Source organism: Rhinolophus sinicus, chromosome 18 (genome assembly GCF_057876585.1).
Source record: "Rhinolophus sinicus isolate RSI-liver-muscle chromosome 18, RSI-T2T, whole genome shotgun sequence".
NCBI classification, from domain to species: domain Eukaryota; kingdom Metazoa; phylum Chordata; class Mammalia; order Chiroptera; family Rhinolophidae; genus Rhinolophus; species Rhinolophus sinicus.
The window spans coordinates 86,230,426-86,252,407 of NC_142518.1; the positions used below are offsets into that span (position 1 = coordinate 86,230,426).

General features: G+C 35.1%; 1 protein-coding gene across 8 annotated transcripts in view; it reads right to left on the reverse strand.

Annotated features, from left to right (window-relative positions):
* Positions 1 to 21,982, reverse strand: part of TENM1 (teneurin transmembrane protein 1) — a 1,194,370-nt gene that overhangs the window by 425,215 nt on the left and 747,173 nt on the right. For 6 of the 8 annotated variants that reach the window (XM_074324280.2, XM_074324276.2, XM_088794945.1 and 3 more), the window contains one exon: positions 589 to 741. The exons of 1 other annotated variant lie outside the window; for it this stretch is intronic. In XM_074324280.2, coding sequence (XP_074180381.1) covers positions 589 to 741 — 153 coding nt within the window. The remainder of the gene's footprint in view (positions 1 to 588; positions 742 to 21,982) is intronic. One more of the 8 variants, XM_088794941.1, reaches the window with a different exon arrangement.

The window sequence follows — 21,982 nt, forward strand, 5'->3', positions numbered from 1 at the left end:
TGGCATTTATTGTACATAAGTCAGGCAGTTTAAGCTTATGTTGTGTAAATTTCACAATTCAGTACTCAAAGTGCTTTATTCTTTTCCCCAACTAGGAAGAATTCATGTCCCCCGACTAAAAAAAAAATTCATGTTCCCACACTTTGACATAAACATTCACCCTAATGTTAAGCATAAAAGGCTTTTTCTCATTATAAACTGAATAAATTTCCATACACCCTTTGTAAAATGATATATATAAATGCTGGGCTTAGACACCGAAAACTTAATCAAAATCTCATGTTGCTTCAGGGTAGTTGTATGTGAAATGCAATTTCCATTGTATTGAAATCTCCATCCTGTAAATATTTATGTATGTTCAAAATTGCTGATGTATTTGAAAAGTTTAATTAGCTTATACTCAAGGCACTAGAGAAAGGAAAATTTGCTTTCACAAAACATTTACATGTATTTATTCTGTCCACATAGAGTACTGCTTTCACGTGATCATGACATTTAATGTGAAGCTAACCCATTCCAGATTTGGTTCTAATGACCATATTAGAAGAAAAGTAATCAATAATCAATCCATCACTTTGATCACTGTACCTTTTTTCTCTGATTTATCGGAAACTTTTCCTCCAATTGGAGAGTAAGTAGTATCCATGGATTCGGTACCTCTGTTCCCCTTGCTAACTCCATTTTCATAGAGCTGTCCTTCAACTGGTTGCAACTGCCAAGTCAGGCCGAACAAATGTACTGCTGCAAGAAAACAAGCCATATACCAACTTATTCCAGACTCGCTGAGGTCTCTAAACCAGCTGTCCCTTTGTACCTAAAAATGTCATGATCAGTTTTCTTTTAGTTAGGCCAAGCTACTACATCACATATGTAGCAGCTACTTTTCTAAGTAGCTGTTGCTAAAATTTTGAGACTTAAGCTATCCTAGTGACAGGATTAGAAGTTAGAATATTAAACCACTACAGCAGGATTGGATTCTGCTTCTCAGTGCTGTGACCCTTCCCTTTTCATCTCCCTTAGTCATTAACTCTAGTTTGCATATGGAAACTGCAGAGTAATGGTGGACAGGTTATCACAAGTTCATGGGAGACCTTCACTATGGCTCTGATTCAATTCAATTCAGAAAATATTTCCTGAGTGCCTAGTATGCATAAGGGCCTATGATAGCTGCTGCAGATGTTAAAATCTAGATGCCTATTAGGGTAGGAGTTAGTAGTAATATAAGTATAAAAGAACTATGAACTATAATATAATGCAAAATAATTGACATGATACAGGTTCAAATTGCTATCAGAGTATTAAAAAAACACTCAGTGTTGATCAGCATGTAGGAAAATGGGTATTATCATGCACTTTTGATGAAGGTATAAAAATATCAACTTTTGGGAAGGCAATGTGGCAGCATTTTTTTTAAAAAAACACTTAAAAATTTGGCTTACCCTTCTAACCAACAATTCAATTTCTAGGAATCAACTATGAATATATCCCAAACTACAAGGCATTTCACTGTCATATTTAAAAACTAGTAGAAAGTTATGATCAATCTAAATATTCATCAAAAAGAGGTTAATTAAATAACTGGTAATATACAAATAATACAAGATTACATGGATAGTAAATCACGTTGGAGAAGACTATGTCATGGCATGGGGAATATTTATAATTTAGCAAATGAAAAACATCAGGCTACTAAACAGTATGAATAGTACAATCTATATATATATATATATATATATATATATATATATATATATATATATATATAGTGTGTGTGTGTGTATGTGTGTGTGTGTGTAAATGTGTTATGTCTGGAGAAAGCGTTGGAAGGATATATAACAACATGATAACAGTATAGAAGGTTTTAATTTTCTTCTTTCTGATTTCTGTATTATCTATATTTTTTACAATGAACATGTGTGATGTTTGCCATATGAGGAAAAGTAAATTTTTGTTTTTTAAAAAAATGGTTTAAAGAAACAATAGATTAAAATTGGCTGGGCTGATCAGAGATGATTTAATGAAGGAAGTAGGATTAGAGATGGACCTTGAAGGATGTGTAGGGCTTTGACAAGGGTGTGTGACGAAGGGGCAGGTTATACCAAAAAAATGACTTTCTAAAACACCGGAAGTCTTTGAGGCAAAAGAAATTGCCAGGGTAGGCTTGAGTTCAGCTATATATATAGATGGTAGTGAAAGTTAAGGCTGGAAAGCTAGATTAGGGCCATATTGTGGAGGAAATTGAATGCCATGCTTAGATATTTTGATTTTTTAAAAGTTTATTGGGGTGACGATTGTTAGTAAAATTACATAGATTTCAGGTGTGCAATTCTGTATCACATCATCTATAAATCCCATTGTGTGTTCATCACCCAGAGTCAGTTCTCCTTCCATCACCATATATTTGATCTCCCTTACCCTCATCTCCCACCCCGTTCCCCCCTTACCCTCTGGTAACCATTAAACTATTGTCTGTGTCTATGAGTTTTTGTTTCTCATTTCTTTGTCTTGTTCTTTTGTTGTTTTTGGTTTATATACCACATATCAGTGAAATCATAGGGTTCTCTGCTTTTTCTGTCTGACTTATTTCACTTAGCATTACACTCTCAAGATCCATCCATGTTGTCACAAATGGTCCTATTTCATCTTTTCTTACCACCGAATAGTATTCCATTGTGTATATATACCACAACTTCTTTATCCATTCATCTATCGAAGGACATTTTGGTTGTTTCCATGTCTTGGCCACCACAAACAAAGCTGCAATGAACATTGGAGCACACGTGTATTTATATATAATGTTTTCAGATTTTTTGGAGAGGGATTGCTGGGTCATATGGTAATTCTATTCATAATTTTTTGAGGAACCTCCACACTGCCTTCCATAGTGCCTGCACCAATCTGCATTCCCACCAACAGTGTATGAGGGTTCCTTTTTCTCCACAGCCTCTCCAACACTTGTTACTATTTGTCTTGTTAATGATAGCCATTCTGACTGGGGTGAGGTGATATCTCATTGTGGTTGTTATTTGTATTTCTCTGATGATTAGTTTTGTTGAAAATTTTTTCATATGTTTATTTGCCCTTTGTATGTCCTCTTTGGAGAAATGTCTCTTCAGGTTCTCTGCCCATTTTTCAATTGGGTTGTTTCTTTTTTTGTGTTTGAGTTGCATGAGTTCCTTGTATATTCTGGATACTAGCCCCTTATCGGAGGCACTGTTTGCAAAAATCTTCTCCCATTCAGTTGGTGGCCTCTTTATTTTGTCAATGGTTTCTTTTGCTGTGCAGAAGTTTTAAGTTTCATATCGTCCCATTCGTTTATTTTAGCTTTTACTTCCATTGCCTTTGGAGTCAAATTCATAAAATGCTCTTTGAACCCAAGGTCCATAAGTTTAGTACCTATGTTTTCTTCTATGCAGTTTATTGTGTCAGGTCTTATGCTTAAGTCTTTGATACTTTTTGAATTAATTTTGGTACATGGTGACAGATAGCAAGATATTTGGATTTTATTTATTAGGAAACAGGCAGACATTGCCATTTTCTGAGCAGATGAGTAATATGATCAGTTTACTTTAGGACGATTAATTTGATAGCACAGGGGAACACTGATGGTTTCTCGGCAAATAAATGATATAATCAGAGCACCCTTTGTAGACAGATGAACCCAGTAGTTGGGAGAAGAATGAATTGGAAGTCTAAAGATCTAGCAATAACACAAATTGGGAAGGCATTGCAATAATCTAGGTGAGAAATGAATGTCTCAAGTATGGCAGTGGCAGTGGGAATGCAAAGGTAATTGCTTAAGGAGAAATTGCATAAATGTTATCTCAGCATTTGGCAACAAGCTCTGTGTCTGTGTGCATGTGTGCCCCTGCACTCTTGTGCTCATATGTTGGTGTGTGAGGGTGTGCATAGGGAAAAAGTGAAGGAAAAGGAGAAATCCAAAATGGTTAAGGTTTTGAGCCTGAGTAACTGAAAGCATGGTGGAATCATTAACAGACTTAGGGAATTCCACACTTAACCCAGCAATAGCTACAAATAGCTGGTGCTGGACATGTGTTCGTTGAATGATGATAAATTTGTTTGGGGCAGGCTAAGGTGATGGAAGATGTTGGGTTCATCAATGGACTATCCAGATAGTCATGTTTAACTCAGGAGGTTTGGAGATCTGAAGTTCTGGAGAAATATTAAGGCTGGAACAAGACTACAGAATCATGTATGCACAGGGGCAACAGTTGAAGGTGAGAGTGAATGAGGTCATTGAGGGGAGAGAATGTTAGGAGCAAAAAAATGCCTAGGACAGAAGCTGGAAAAATCCTTTTATTTGTTTTCTCATTGCAATTTTAAATATCAACCAAATTTTACCAAAAAGGAAAAAAAGTGAATCTGTTCATAAGCCATCTCATATTTCTCTTCATGTTCCTAGGCAAACAGATACCGTGTGTCTAACACTTATATAGTATATAAATTAGCAACTGAGAACAGGAAAGCTAGCCAGATAGGCTATTTAAAAATCATTTATTCACTTTTATTTGGAGCTAAAGATATTTCCAATACCTACCTTCTAATTTATCCTTAAAACTTTTAAGCATTTAAATGGTTTCTGCCCCTTTCTTTGGATTAAGGCCTGTGGTGCCCGATGAATTTCTCTTGCAATTATTGGAAACTTGAAACTCAAATGATAGTGGTTCTGAGTAAGGTACAGTACAGCAGGCTATAAAGGTATATTAGTGACATCCCTGAGATTTCCTTGCCAAATGACTCAAAGTATGGTTGGTTTAAAATAACTTGCTCCATTTTAAAGGTGTTTATCAGTTTTTGCCCCCCAAATAATTTGAATATGATGGATATTACACACTATATTTAAAATGTGTTTTATTCCTTCAGTTCAATTACTTTGTGAAATTAGATAAGCCATAAGGAACAAAAGGCATAGTAGTTCTCATTTTGAAGATCAAGGGGGCTATTTTATATTCTTTAAGTTAACCAGTTTCCTGAGAGCACTCAAAAATGAGAGAGAAAATGCATGTTTTGAGAATCACTTCAAAATAATAAGGTAAAGATTAATTTTTCACCATCAAATGAAATGGACTGCTTCCAGCCAATCATGACACGTAAAGTGGTATGGGTACATTTAGTAGAATACCCTTTGAGGATTGTAAAACTTTATACTTTTTTGCGTTTACTGTGATTTCCTCAGACAACAAGCTGTTTGCAATGTCTACTTGTATGACTGTGTAATGAAAGTTTAACCCACTTGCTACAGACTATGGTTACTATGGCAAGACTACTGGTCTTTTCTCTGCTCCAAATTGAATTCCATATAGTAACTTGTGAAACGAAGTCAAAAAGTACATTTATATGCAGGGTAAATGAGGTAACTCAGTAACTAATATTTGAGTTCCATTAGAAATAAATATTACTCTGTTCATACTAGGACCAGTGAATAAAATTATGTTGACTTATGGGACATACCAACACATCACTGCAAAGCTATGCTAGTACTTCTACTATGGGATGTATTTATTGATTCATTCAACAAATGTTTCAAAACATATGTTGGGCATACTGGGAATGCTGAGAACACAGGAAAAGGTAACAAGAATGTTTAAGAGACAGAATGGCAAAGGTACTAGCTGATCAATATGGATATTGGATATAAACAACCAATATAGCCTAACCAGGGCACACTGGTTGCATATCAACCTTGGCTAGAGGATGAAGAAGATACAGAGTCCTTAGCTTCTAGTGGATTCTCATCCAGATGTCTGCTATGTGTTTATAGCCACACTCTTTAGGCAAGTCCCCCAAACCAAAGTATAAATATTGTGACCCAACTGACTAGAATTAAGGATATAACTGGTAATGAACAAGGCAATGTTAAATTATTTTCATATATTGATTAAACAAATATTTTTTTTTGAGTGACTACATTGTGCCACGCACTGTTTTTCTCTAAATTTACAGCAGTGAATAAAATAATAATAATAAAAAAATCTCTACCCTTCCAGAACTCATATTAGAGGGTGATGGGTTAAGTAGGCAGTCAATGAATACAATATAATTAATATAATATAGCTGTATGGAAACAAAGAAACGAATAAATGAAATAATCTCAGGTGGTTAAATGCTATGAATTAAAAAAAATAAAAGTAATCAGCAAAGGTCTCTTGGAGGAGGTAATATTTGAATCAAGATTTGAATGAAGTGAAGCCATGTGAACGTCTAGTTGAATAACCCTCCATTGAGGAAGGAATAGAAATTACGTAAAACCCTGAGGCTTGTATGGTACGTGTGAGGAACACTAAGGAGCCCAGTGTGACTGGAGCTCAGTTAAGAAGGAGAAGAGTGGTAGGAAAACTCATAAACAGAAGGATTGGACCCATACTCTTATTATCTCTGTGCTATAACCAACTTCACAAACTGCTCACCAATAAACACAAGTGAGTAGAAAGAAAGTAATAAAACTAAAATCACAAATACTGAAATATATACCTACAAATGAGCATTGTTGATTACAGTAGATCTAATATAAGTGCTCCCTCCTGACCCCAAACAAAGTCAAAGTTCTTTTTCCTAAAGACATATAAAAATATACATCCTCAGTAAGTAGAGATGGACACCACCCAGATCTTTCAGAGAGCACCAGTCCCGTTATTTGCACTTCACTGAAATTTGATGGCTGGACAAAATGTGTATGCCTATTCAGATATTCCAGGAGTAATGTCTTTTCAGCTGATTAAGAATGCTAGGCCCTAATTCTCTAGTGCTGAACCCAGTACATTTTATAATTATTATCATTTTTGTTTTATCCAATTACAAGGAGCTATGCTCTGAAATTATAAATTTATTACAAAATTAAGGTAACAAATGGATTATCTCACTACCCCCAACTACCAAACTTAATCAAATACCTTAGATCTTAAGGCAGCCTGACTCCAGGAGCAGAAGTTCTTAACTTGTACATTTCTATAGGCTGCACCTCCAAGTCTCACACTTATTTCTCTGCACTTTCTTAGGGTCTTGGACTTTATTTCTCTTAACTAGGATTAATGGTCTCCAGTAATATTTATAATCAATAATGCTTCTCTACTCCATTCCCCTTCAAAAGGTAAATATTCACTTACAAGGAGAGACCATAGAAATGCTTCAGAAGTAAATGTAGAAAAATATGCTAAATGACCTAGGTCTATACTGGCCAATATGCTATAGCCACTCCTGCATGTGTCTATCGAGTACTTGGAATGTAGCTAGTCAGAGTCAAAGACAGTATGAAAGAATTTAAAATATCCAACTAATAATTTTTGTATTGATTACAGGTTGAAATTATATTTTGGATATATGTTAAGTTAAATAATTTTTAAATTTAAATTAATTCCACCTGTTTCTTTTTACTTTTTTAACGTGGCTAATATAAAATTTTAAATTACATATGTGGTTTGCATTGTGTTTCTATTGGACTGTGCTGATCTTGACTATTTATTAGGTTGGTGCAAAAGTAATTGCGATTTAAAAGGTTAAAAATAACTGCAAAAACCTCAGTTACTTTTGCACCAATGTAATAGAACACTTCACAAAGAGATATGGTGTTTCTCTTTTAGCACCCTAGCATAGAACCAACCATGTTATATTGAAGATACCTATTTATATGTCAGCCTCATCACTACTAAGCACCCAAAGTGCAGGGATCATGTCGTCTTCATCTTTTTATCCCCGGTATCTAACTCAGCACCTGGTAGTCAGGAAGTACTCTGCTTATACACTACTCCTAGGACTGTAAAGTGGTCAAGTGGCTTTGGAAAGCAATTTAGTGATATCTATCACAATTTAAATTGGAAATATTCCTTGACTAAGGAATTCTACTTCTAGGAATCTGTACTAAAGAAATAATCACATTGTGCATAAAGGACCATATACAAGGAAATTCATTATAGCATTGTTAAAATAATTAATTTGTTAACATGGTAAATAAAAAGAAAATAGAACCACCAATATATCCATCTAAACAGGATACTATGAAATCCTATGTAAGAATTAAAAGGACTGATACTGAGAAACTGTCAGTGTGGGGGAAACTAAAGATACATGACATCCAAATGCAGTGTTGGGATGGCAGATAGGATCCTGGAACAGAAAAAAAAAATCGTGGAAAAACTGGAGAAATCTGAATTAAACTCTCAGTTGAGTTAATAGCATCAGACCAGTGTCAATTTCTTACTTTTAATAACTGGATTGTGGTTATGCAAGATGTTAACGTTGGCAGAAGCCGAGTGACAGGTATACAGGAATTCTGTGCTACTTTGCAACTTTTCTGTCAATCTAAATTAATTTCAAAATAAAAAAGCCAAAAAGGAAGAAAAGGGACTGATCCAGTGATTTGCTGGGGCCGGCTTATACTGGTTTATAAGAGTCAACTGTACACATCTCTTCCCAATTCCACCCTTGGTGACTTTACATTGGTAGTTGAAATTGCCCATTGTGGGTGTATTAGCACTTCAGGAATCAGCAAATGCTGCAAGCCAAGGCTTTTTTTTTGTCCAGAGAGCTGGCTGTTAAACATTTATCAGCACACCAATGGGTGACTTATATGCACTGACATGGAAAGAGTTCTAAGATTTGTATGAACAATATTATAGAACAATACATATTCGACAATCCTATTTAAGTTAAGAAAACATGCATCTCCATATATGTAAATGCCCAGAAGGATAACTAGAAGGCTTAATACCAAACTAGGGAGATGGGAGAACTTCAACATTTTCAACATGATAGCATATTCATGCATTGTTACATAATAAAAAACATGAAGTGCTCTACAAACCTTGTTTTAAAGCTGTATGAATAGATGCATTGTTTTCTTCCATCTCTTTTAGTATTGTTTTCTGTTGAAAACAGAGCTTTTCAAAAAATTTTAAAGCAGCAGAACAATTCAGAAATTGAATATGAATAACTCCAAATACACAAAACAGAAGAAACAGAACTCTTTTGTTTGAAAGGGATTGAGGATCCAAAAGCCTTGTCCAAAAGTTCCAATGATATACGAGGTGTGATCAAACAATACAGTGAGTGAATGTTTAAATTAAAAAGAAAAATATTACAGTAAAAGACACATTGGCATTAATCCCCCTCAAAATACTCCCCCTCTCTTCCAACACACTTATTCCATCGTTCTTGCCACTTTCTGAAACAGTTCTGGAAGTCCTCTGTCATGAGTGTCTTTAGATGCACTGTCTTGGCTGCCCTGATGTCCTGACTCATTTTGACTTTGGGGAAGAACCAGAGTCCCACGGTGCCAGATTCAGTGAATAAGGTGGATGAGGACACACCATCATGTTTTTATTTGACAGGAACTGCCATGCCAGAAGCGATGTGTGACACAGAGACATTTTTGTAGTTTAAAATTTACTGGCCTAAAAAATTATCCTCAAAATATCTGAATAAGGAAAATATGTGTATTGTGAAAAATTCTTTTCAGGCAATTAAATTTATTGGAATATCATTATGGTGCTAATGTCAGGAGATATGAAACTTTCCATGTTATTCTGTATTTTTTGGTATTTTGTGTCCAACCTCTTACAGTTAATATTTGAATCTACTTAATAAGAAAGTAAATAGGGCTTTGATAATAAACATACAAGTAAATATTGAAATTACAGTATGTGTGAGGCAAATACAGCTTTGCTTTCAAGTAATTCATCTTGAATCTCAAAATGCACACATATTTAACTAAGGATGCTGTATCTATTTGTTGCAAGAATTTTTTGGTGTTATTGTCTAATTCTACTAAATAAACCTATTTAGAAAGTTTGAAATTTGTCTCACAAATAAAGTCCTGCCCATTATGGATAATGTCTTATGTTTCAAATCATGCCAAGACAAAAGCATGTGATATTTTTTCGAGATAATATTTTTCCTTTTTCAGAGCATTTTTTCCCCACCAGTTCCCTTACATACCTTGCTTCATGTTCCTTTAGGCAAAGGAAATCTACTGTTTTTGTACTTGACTTTCAAAGCTTGTCAAAGCTACAGATCTACTTGTATGTTGGACAGTTACCTTCCTGAAAAATATACCAAGTACATTACCCAGATGGTGAACCCTGATGATGATTTCAGGCTTTCAAGTTAACTCCTATGTGAATCTCACCAGACCAATACTTCAGTGGACACAGTGTGAAGCTAGATGCTTCCGCAATAAGAAACATCACTGCAAAAATAAATGCTACTTGAATTAAATACAGTAACTGCTAACATTCCATAAACCAGGTTATCTTTCCATCTTAAAATAAATCTCATTTTCATTACATTAAACATCAAATTGGTATATGAGTGAACTATAGCCCTCTGATAAATTACCTTCAAATCTTGGTTTTATCCATGTAATAACCAGATTACATGCAGGATTGAAAAACATTCGTTTTTAGAGAAGCAGTTTTCAAGAAATAAATAAAGGAAGTAATGCATGTTTATTTATGATGCCTTACTTTTGCCTCAGAAATTTCATTCAAGATTTCCATTTTTTTCTAAGGTTATACATACAAATTTTCTACTAAAATATTGTTTGTGCTTATACCACATCATGAACATAAATAAAATATACTCAAATGGTCCTTTTCAAAGCAATTTGAATGGAGTCAATATGGCTTTGAGATCTCTTTCAAACATTTTTAAAAGCCTGAAACGCTGTTGTCGGGTACAGGTAGAATATCCTTTGAAAGAAAATACTTCACTAATAAAAAAAAAAAAAATAAAATAAAATAAAATAAAGCCAAGAAAGGCATTTTAACTTGAACAGTTTTATATAACACATTTTGCAACTTTGCCAAGGTGAAACAGTAAAATTAAATGCCAATTAAAGAAAAGTTTAAGATAGTACAACAGATGGAATGAGGACATCTTTCTTGTGCTCCACATATTTGAAACTCTACATTTGTTCTCCTAAATGAAATGAATTCTTCTCTATTGAAACATACTTTTTTTTTTTTTTTTACTTCATATGGTCCTGGCTTTATCCAATATCAAAACTAGAAAAGATTTTATCAAGGTAGTAAATCATTTTAATATCCCAGTGCTACATTACATTATCTTAAACTTTCATTTACTACATATTTTATAGTTTTCATTCCAAGTCTGCAGTAATATTTATAAATAACATCTCTATGTGGGTACCTATCACAGGTTTAATATATGATCTCCATTTGCAGGTGCATAACAGGCCCATCTGTGTCTTCCTTACCAGACAGACACAATTATTTAGCGTTTTCATCTCAAGTCACAGCGCCAAATAAGTGCTCTCCATAACTCAAACCTTATTTATTTTTGTATTATTATTTACTTTATGGAGTCAGGAGGTGTGAACAGTATAATGATGGGATACATTTTTTTCAAACAACAACAACAAAAACCAAGTAAATGAATAATGCAGCAGAAATATCAATTTAGCCAGGAATCAGCACTTTGATTATTTTTAAAAATCCTCCCCCCCCATTTTACTTCACTTTTTGCTCAATGAATTCTGCCTTTTACTATGGTCCAAATCACTACCTTTCACTTCATCATTATTGGTGATGGAAGTCTCTTAGAATCCTAAACAGTCTCTAACCCTCTTTTCTGATTGAAGTGCTTATGGGTAATAATATCCAGGTACTTTTAAAATGGTCCAGATAAAACTGGTGACTATGGAGAGTGAGAAATAGATCTACACAGAAGCTCTCTCTCTCCTCCTCTTACCCAGTTGCTCTGTATGTATTTACAGTTTTTTTTTAAAAAAGGAATATATTTGTTGATTTGTGTTCTCAACCCTTGGCAGCTGATGCTTTGAAACTCACTTTTTTATTTAACATCATGCCATCATAGGAATTGATACACATGTATTCTTCTGAATATTTTTTAGATTTTTAGATTTAAAAAAACCTTTATGTTACCTGATTATTCACAGTTAGCATTAAAGAGTAGGGCTTATATGAGGTTGGAGAGCCAGAAGATACATGAGAGAAGGTAGAAAACAAATGAGTGGTAGAAAACTATAGCTGGGTATGTACTGAGTGTTCTTGGATGCCTCATCAAATTTGATCAGATGGGGAGACACAGAGAATGAAGTGGAAGAGGTTATAATGACCCAGTTTCTTCTGGGTTTGAGGTGGTATTGTGACAGTGTTCTTCTGGAAGAGTCACCAATGTTTGGGCTTGATTCATGATCAGGGTCGTCAAGCTTTTTCCTCCTTCCATGCAATAATTATTTGTTGGCTGATAACTATGTATTAGTGTCCTAGGTGCTGAAGATACAAGAGTAACTGCTTGGTTAAAACAAACAAACAAACAAACAAACAAACAAACAAACAAACAAAAACCCTTGTCTTCCAGGATCTTACACTCTATCTAAAAGGAGGCAGTTGTTACGTGATAGTTAATAGCAGGAACTCTGGAGCCAAGGTGTCTTGTTTTAAATCTCAACTCTGCTACAGTTAGTAGCAGAGTGACCTTGAGCAAGTTAATCTCTGTGACTCAGTATTCTCACCATAAAATGTGCATAATATAGCACCTTCTCCATAGATTTCTTGTGAAGACCTTGTGAATCTATACATGTAAGGTACCTAGAAAAATGCCTGGCACATAATAAATGCTCAACAAATGTTAGCCATTATTATGAAACCTGATTAATTCTCCACTTAACCCAGACTTTCCAAAACCATCTAGGAAGTGGAGAAAAGCAGGTCATTTTCCCATTGCATCCTCTGTTTTCCTGTCCTTGAAGAGGTTTGTGTATTTACATTTTTCTGGAGAGAGCAATGTAGAGAGACTCAAATCTCTGAGATAACTGCAGCTGTCATCTTCACACAGCTGTATCGCAGAACAAAACAGAAAAAACAAAACAAAGAATAAACAAAAAACCTTCACCTAACTTTCTAATTCCAAATCTTTGACCTAATTTAGAAGTGACATTAAGTTCTCTCCTCAACTCCACCAACATTACCCAAAGCTGCTCATTTTGCTTTCTCCATCATCATGATCACTGTGGTTTGGAAGTTTTAGATTTTAGGTTCTCTTATTAAAAGGGTTCCAGAGGTTAGACCATCCCTAAGATTTGTAAAGTTGTCCTCATTTCTTAGTAAAGTGCAGTTTCTAGAAAGGTTAGAAAAAAGCAGTTAGATTCTCATTTTCTGAAACATACATGAGAATTCTCATGTAGCCGTATAGTATGAAATGGGTTCCAAGAAAATTTTCTGCTGAATTATGCAGCACAAGTACACATTCCTGGGTGATGGATTAAACTCTAGAAAATTGACATGTGTAGGTAAGGGAATATGTAACGTAATGAAATCATGGTATGTTAGAGCTCAGAAAGACCACAGACTAGTAGGGTATACTTTGGAAAAGAGGGGGGCAGTAACTTTACAGTGGAGAAAGCCGGCAAATACTAGCTCAGCTGAGTGATCAAGGTCAACGTAATCAATGATAGCATGTGCATGACAGCATATATCCTTGATGGGACGTAAAGCTAATGGCACCTCTATGATCTTTCTACTCGCAAGCCATAACCCCAGTCTAAATATGAGAACATTGTCAAAAATCAAATTAAGGGACATCCTGCAAAAAATTTGACTAATGCTACTCAAAACTGTCAAGATCATCTAGGAAACTGCCACAGACTAAAGGAAGCTAGAGAGATATGATGCTTAATATAAAATCCTATCCTGGATTAGACCGTGGAACAGAAAAAAGACAATGGGGGAAAACTTGTGAAAATTGGTTTCTTAGTTGTGACAAATTTACCATGATGATATAAGATGTTAACAATAGGAGAAACTAAATGAGGAGTATATGAGAATTCTCTGCACTATCTTTGTAAGTTTTCCGAAATCTGAAAGCATTCTAGAATTAACAGCTTATCTGGAAAAACAAAATACCACAGGTCAACCAATTGAATCAGTCTCGTCATTTTGTAGAAGAGGAAACTAAAAGCTAGAGAGAGGAAGTACTTTAGCCTGGGACACACAGACTAGCTTCTCTCTTACATAGGACCAAGAGAGAATGTGGTCTATTGCCTATATTCATTGACATTTAGAACCAAACTAATATGACTGGAATATTAGGATAACCTATAATATTAACCAATATTAAAGATTAAATTTTTATACAAACCAGTTGATTTTGCACAGAGGAAAACTCTGCTCTTTTCCACAGACTGATTGTTCAAACTAATTTTGTTCATCCACCTCAGATAAGTGCATAGGACAAGACTGAATGCTCTCTAACAATCTTCCATCAATTCAAAATAGATGAACATCAGTAGGATAATCTTTTAAATTTTATTTTCAATTTCTGTTGAAAATTAACATTACATTTGTTTCAGGTGTAGAGTATAGTGGTTACACATTTATATAATTTACAAAGTAATCCCCCCAATTAGTGTAGTGCCCACATATCACGTATCTTAATTATGCTGATTATTTTGTAACTATCAATTTTATTTTTATACATTTTACATTTTTTCCCTTTTTTATTACATTTATTGGGCTGACAATGGTTAGTAAAATTACCTAGGTTTCAAGTATATATTTCTATAATACATCCTCTATATATCACATTGTGTGTTCACTACCCAGAGTCAGTTCTCCTTCCATCACCATATATTTGATCCCCTTTACCCTCATCTACCACCAACCGACCTCCTTACCCTCTGATAACCACTAAACTATTGTCGTTGTCTATGAGTTTCTGTTTCTTTGCTGTCCATCTTGTTCCTTTGCTGCTTTCAGTTTTATATACCGCATATCAGTGAAATTATTCTCGACTTTTTCTGTCTGACTTATTTTGCTTAGCATAATAATTTCCAGATGCACCCATGTCGTCACAAATAGCAATATTTCATTGTGTACATATACGAAGGTCTGACAATGATGTTCATGAACTTATTCTAGAAAAAGTGCTACAATCCTCATCACTCAATATCACTATGGTCACATTTGAAGTACTCCACTTGGGAAGCTATGCACCAAAACCAACACCTAGTCCACTGTTCAAAGCAATTTTGGAACTCTTTCTGGAATGGCCATCAGAACTGTCATCGTATTACATTTGATGTCCTCAATGTCATAAAAATGCCTTCCTTTCAATATTTCCTTTATCTTTGGGTAAAGAAAGAAGTCATGAGGGGCCAGATCAGGTGAGTATGGAGGGTGTTCCAATACAGTTATTTGTTGACTGGCTAAAAACTCCCTCACAGACAGTGCCCTGTGAGCTGGTGTATTGTCCTGATGTAAGAGCCAAGAACTGTTGGTGAAAAGTTCACGTTGTCTAACTTTTCCACGCAGCCGTTTCAGCACTTCCAAATAGTAAACTTGGTTAACTGTTTGTCCAGTTAGTACAAATTCATAATGAATAATCCCTCTGATGTCAAAAAAAGTTAGCAATGTCATTACAACAAGTTTGCAAACTTAGTTGGCAGAACTCGGTTTACCACATCTTCTTTATACAATGATCTATCAAAAAATACTTTGGTCGTTTTCATGTCTTGGCCACCACAAATAATGCTGCGATGAACATTGGAATACATGTATCTTAACGGATAAACATTTTCAGATTTTTTGGGTAAATACACAGGAGTAGCGGTTGCTAGGTCACATGGTAATTCTATTTTTAATTTTTTGAGTAACCTCCACACTGCCTTCCATAGCGGCTGCACCAGTCTGCATTCCCACCAACAGTGTATGAGGGTTCCTTTTTCTTCACAGCCTCTCCAACACCTCTCGTTATTTTTCTTGTTGATAGCCATTCTAATAGATGTGAGGTGATAACTCCTTACAGTTTTGATTTGCATTTCCCTAACAGCTATTGAAGTTGAGCATTTTTTTTTGTCTTGTGTCTATTAGCCGTTTTTATGTCTTTTTGGGGGAAGTGTCTTTTCAGGTTCTCTGCCTGTATTTTAATTGGATTGTTTTCTTGTTTTTGAGTTGTAAGAGTTCTTTATATATTTTGGATATTAGCCCCTTATTGGAGGTTTTCTTTGCAAATATAGTTTCCCATTTGGTGGGTTGCCTCTTTATTTTGTTGATTGTTTCATTTGCTGTGCAGAAGCATTATAGTTTGATATGGTCCCATTCATTTATTTTACATTTTCTTCCCTTGCCTTTGAGGTCAAATTCATAAAATCCTCTTTGAACCCGAAGTCCATAAGTTTGGTACCTATGCTTTCTTTTATGCAGTTTATTGTTTCAGGTCTTATGTTTAGGTCTTTGATCCATTTTGAATTTTTTTTTGGTATATGGTGACAGACAGCAGTCTAGTTTCATTCTTTTGCACGTGGCTTTCCAATTTTCCCAGCACCATTTATTGAAGAGGATTTCTTTTCTCCATTATATGTTTTTAGCTACTTTGTCAAAAATTATCTGCTCATATGTGGGTTCATTTCTGGGTTTCAAATTTTATTCCATTAGACTGTGTGTCTGCTTTTCTGTCAATACCATGCTGTTTTGATTATTGTTGCTCTGTAACACTAGCTAAAGTCAGGGAGTGTTTTACCTTCAGCCTTGTTCTTTTTTCTTAGAAGTGCTGTTGTGCTATTCGGGGATTTTTGTGATTCCATAAAAATCCGATGATTCTTTTGTTCTATTTCTTTAAAAAAGGTCATTGGGATTTTGATGAGGATTGCATTAAATCTATATATTGCTTTGGCTAATATGGACATTTTAAACATATTGATTCTTCCAATCCATGAACACAGAATGTGTTTCCATTTCTTTGTGTCATTACATTTCTTTTAAAAAATGTGTTATAGTTTTCAGTGTATAGGTCCTTTATATCCTTTGTTAAATTTATTTTTAGGTATTTTATTGTTGAAATTGCAAAATTATTTTTTTTACTTATTTTTCTGAAATTTTGTTGTTAGTATACAGGAATGCAATGGATTTTTGTACATTGATTTTGTAGCCACAACTTTACTGTATTCATTTATTGTTTCTAATAGCTTTTTGGTGGAATCCTTAGGGTTTTCTATATAAAGAATCATGTCATCTGCAAAAAGTGAAAATTTAACTGCTTCATTCCTACTTTGGATGTATTTTATTTCTTTTTCTTGCCTGATTTTTCTGGCTAGGACTTCCAATAATATATTGATTAACAGTGGTGACAGGGGGCAACACTGTCTTGTTCCTTAACGTAGAACAAAAAGCTTCAGTTTTTCACTGTTAATTATTGTATTAGCTGAGGGTTTGTTGTATATGGTTTATATTATGTTACGGTATTTCCCTTCTATACCTATTTTATTAAATGTTTTAGCCACAATTGGATGTTGTATCTTGTCAAATGCTTTTTCTTCATCTATTAATATTATCATATGATTTTACCTTTTATTTTGTTTGTTTGGTTTATCACATTGCTTGATTTGCGTATGTTGAAACAGCCTTGTTCCCCGGGGTAAACCCCACTGACCATGATGTATAATCTTTTTAATGCATTATTGCATTCGATTTACTAGAGTTTTGTTTAGGATTTTTGCATCTGTATTCATCAGAGATATTGGTCTGTAATTTTTGTTTTTGTATTATCCTTACCAGGTTTTGGTATCAGGGTAATGTTGGCCTCATAAAATGAGTTAGGAAGTACTGTCTCTTCTTCAATATTATGGAAGAATTTGAGGAGTATAGGTGTTAGATCCTCTTCTAATCTTTCGTAGAATTCAGTAGTGGAGCCATCTGATCCTGGACTTTTGCTTTTCGGAAGGTTTTGGATGACAGATTCAATTTCCTTATTGTTTCTATTTAGATTTTCCAATTCTTCATGATTCATCCTATGAAGGCTACCTGTTTCCAAGAATATGTCCATTTCTTGTAGTTTACTGAATTTCATAGCATATAGTCCTTCATGCTATTCTTGGGTGATCCTTTGCATTTCTATGGCATCTGTGATACCTTCCCCTCATTCATTTCTGATTTTGTTTATTTGCGTCTTTTCTCTTTTCTTCTTAGTGAATCTAGCCAAGGGTTTGTCAATTTTATTAATCTTTTCAAAGAACCAGCTCTTTGTCTCATTAATTTTTTCTAATGTCTTTTTGTTCTCTATTTCATTTAGTTTTGCTCTAATTTTTATTATTTCCCTCCTTCTGGTGAGTTGGGTTTCATTTGTTCTTCTTTTTCTAGTTCTTTAAGGTGTAATGTGAGGTTGTTTATCTCGGATTTTTCTTCTTTCTTGAGATAGGCCTGTAATGATATAAATTTCCTTCTTATTACTGCTTTCGCTGCAGCCCAATTATTTTGATAGGATGTATTTTCATTCTCATTTGTTTCTATATATCTTTTTATCTCTCCTATTATTTCTTCTTAGACCCAGTCATTTTTTAGAGCATGTTGTTTAATCTCCATATATTTGTAGTTTTTCTTGCTTTCTTTTCATAGTTTTTGTCCAATTTCAAAGTCATGTGATCAAAGACTGTGCTTGGTGTGATTTCAATCTCTTTAAATTTGCTGAGGCTAGTTTTATGTCCTAACATATGGTCTATACTTGAGAATGTTCCATGTACACTAGAAAAAAAATGTATAGTCTGGTGTTCTAGGATGAATTGCTCTATAAATATCAATTATACCCATTTTGTCTAACGTGTCACTTAATGCTAATATTTCCTTACTGGTTTTCTGTTTGGATGATCTATCTATAGATGGTGATGACCTGTTTAGGTTCCCTACTATAATTGTGTTTTGGTCAATTTCTCCCTTTAGTTCTGTTCATAATTGCTTTATATATTTTGTGCTCCCTGATTGAAAGCATATATTTTGATAAGTATTATGTCTTTTTGTTGTATTGTCTCCTTTATCATTATGAAATGTCCTTCTTTGTCTCTTCTTACCTTTTTTTATCCTGAAATCTGTTTCACATGATATAAGTATGGGTAAAACTGATTTTCTCTGGATGCCTTTTGCTTGGAGTGTCAATTTTCATCCTTTTACTTTGAGTTTATATTTGTCCTTGCAGCTGAGATGCATCTCTTGAGGGCAACATATTGTTGGGTTTAGTTTATTGATGCAGTCTGCTACTCTGTGCCTTTTTATTGGTGAGTTCAGACCATTTACATTTAAGGTGATTATTGATATATGAGGATTTCCTGTAGCCTTCTATCTTTTGTTTTCTCATAGCTCGGTATATCCATTTATTTGTTTTGTTTTGTTTTGTTGCCTTTTTGTTGCTATCTGTTATTTTAGTGTGGTGGTATTGCATGATATTTCCCTCTGTTTCTTCTTTTTTATATTATATATCTCACGTCTGGATTTTTTTTACAGTGGTTATGTTAAATTTATGTTAAAGAAAGTGTTATATATACAGTAGCCCTTTTTCTCCAGCATGCTTCTTATCTCCATTCCGCTTTGCAGATTCAGACCTTTACTATCTCCTCTTCTATGTTTTTGTTGTCACAAGTTATCCCTATTAATGCTGTGAGTTGAATTGTGAGATGCAGTAGCAAGTGTCTTTTTCTTCCTTTCCTTTTTAAAAAACGTTTTTATGTCCTTTACCTTTACGCTATGTTTAAGTGTACAGTGCCCTATTTTGCATAGTGCTCGCTATTCCCTGCTTCTGTCTGTTAGTAAACTTGCTCATGGTTTTATATTCTTTTGATTTTTTGTTGCAGGTCAAATAACCTCCTTCAATATTTCACGTAATGTAGGTGTAGGATATGCGTTAGAAAATTCCCTCAGTTTCTGTATGTCTGAAAGGTCTTTATTCCTCTTTCATATCTAAATGATAATTTTGCAGGATGTATTATTCTTAGCTGAAAATTTCTCCCATTCACTAGTTTGAATACTTGATTGCACTCTCTCCTGGCTTGTGGAGTTTATGCAGAAAAGTCTGATGATAGTTTAATGGGTTTTTCCTTATAGATTCCTGCTTTTTTTCCCTGGATGCCTTGTGAATTCTTTCTTTGTCATTAATTTTTGACAACTTCAATACAATGTGACTTGGAGAAGGCTTGTTGGGATTGAAGTAATTAGGTGTTCTGTTTGCTTCTTGGATTCGAGGATACAGTTCTGTCCACAGTTTTGGGGAGTTCTCGTTGACTGTTTGAATACAGTCTCTGTTCCCTTCTTGCTGTCGTCTCTTTCCAGCATACCCATTATTGTTATGTTGCTCTTTCTAATGAAGTCAGAATATTCTTGTAGCGTTCTTTCATTTCTTTTAGTTCTCAAGTCTCTCTCTTCTTCCATATGTGTCATTTCCAGATTTCTATCTTCAATATCACTATTTATTTCCTCCCTCTAATCAGCTCTATTTCCTAAGCTGGCTATTTCACTCTTCATCTCTTTTATTGCGTTCCTCATCTCCAGAATTTCTATTTGGTTCTTTTTTCAACATTTCCATCTCTTTGGTAAAATATTCACTTTGTTTGTTGATTTTGTTTCTGACTTTCTTAAACTGCCTATCTGAGTTTTCTTGTATCTCATTGAGTTTTATCAGAACTGCAATCTTGAATTCTCTGTCATTTAAGACGTATATTTCCATGCCTTCAAGTTCGTTTTCTGGATACTTTGTTTCATTTTGTTTCTGAGCTGCCTTGTTAACTTGGTTAGCCATGGCAATTAATGAACTATTATTTCTCTTCCTGGGAGTGAGTTCTGCAGCAGGTTGATATGAAGATGTCTTTCTTTTGCTTTCCTGTAGGTGTTGCTGGAATGTTTGATTTTCTCTCCTGCTGCAGGCTTTTGTTTTCTTTCATGCTATAGTGTTTTATTTACTCTTGTGCTGTTCCAGCTTCTCATGTGATGGGGGGGGTCCTGGAAGGTGGGTTTCTGCTCTATGAGCAGGTTACCTGGGTCTCAAGGCACTGCCCCCTTGGAAAGATGTGGTAGGCAATAGAATTTTGGACTTCTGAAAGTTCTGCCACTATAGCCCAAAGCAGAGCCTGTGTGTCTCAGCAGCTCTGGCTTTCCCTGTAGGTATCTGCCTGGAAAGGTGGGTGGTGGGTGGGTTGTGAGATGTTGCTGGTGTGGTTGTGGCTCCGAGTAGTGCAACTTCCAGCCCACAGGTGTCTCGCCCCTATAGCTCCTTTCCTGTCACAGGAAGTAGCTGCATTGGTGGTCTCCTGCAGGACTGTCTCTATAGTTCTCAGGGCTGTAGATATTCTGTTATTTAATTTGACACTGCTACAGTTTCTTCTGAAGCCCACTTCTGTGACTGGGACGGTGGAATAGAGGTGAGCTCTGGGAGGGTGGGGGGCCGTTGGCCTTTGTTTTCTGTTTTCTGCCTGGCAGTGAGGGCTTAAACCACAGTTCTCAGTCTTCTGTATTTGGTCTTTGCTCTGAGGTCTCTGCCCCAAATGTTGGGCTCAGCCGTATTATATGCTGATCCCTCAGGCAGGACTGTGGCCCACAGGGAGTGAGCCTACAGCCTGAATTCTTCCCTCTCCTGAGACTACAGTGAGCTCTGGATGGCGTCATGGAGCCCATGGCCAATATCTCTGCACTTTGTCCTTCTCTCCTTTCTTGCTCCACCGATCTGCTCACCTTCAGATGATTCGATGCACAGATCTCTCAGATGTACTTGTGTGTTGCTTAGGTTGTCCTTTGTTGAATTACAGCTGTTCAATTTGTTGTAAATTCCAGGGCATATTTCAAGAAGCACTCCTCACACTGCCATGTTTGTGACCAGTATTCTTCTAACTATCAATTTATACATCTTAATACCTTCAACATTTTCACCCAACACCCAACCCCATCCCATTAGACAACCATCAGTTTCCTCTCTGTTTCTGTTTGTTTATTCATTCATTTTGTTCATTGTTAGTTATTATTAGTTTCAGGAATACAAAACAACATAATTATTAGGCAATTACAACCCTCACAAAGTAATAACCCCACCAAGTCTCCTACCCATCTGACATCATACATAGCTCTTACAATACCCAATACCATTGATTATATTCCTTATGCTGTAGGTTTCATAATATATATATATATATATATATATATATATATATATATATATATATATAGAGAGAGAGAGA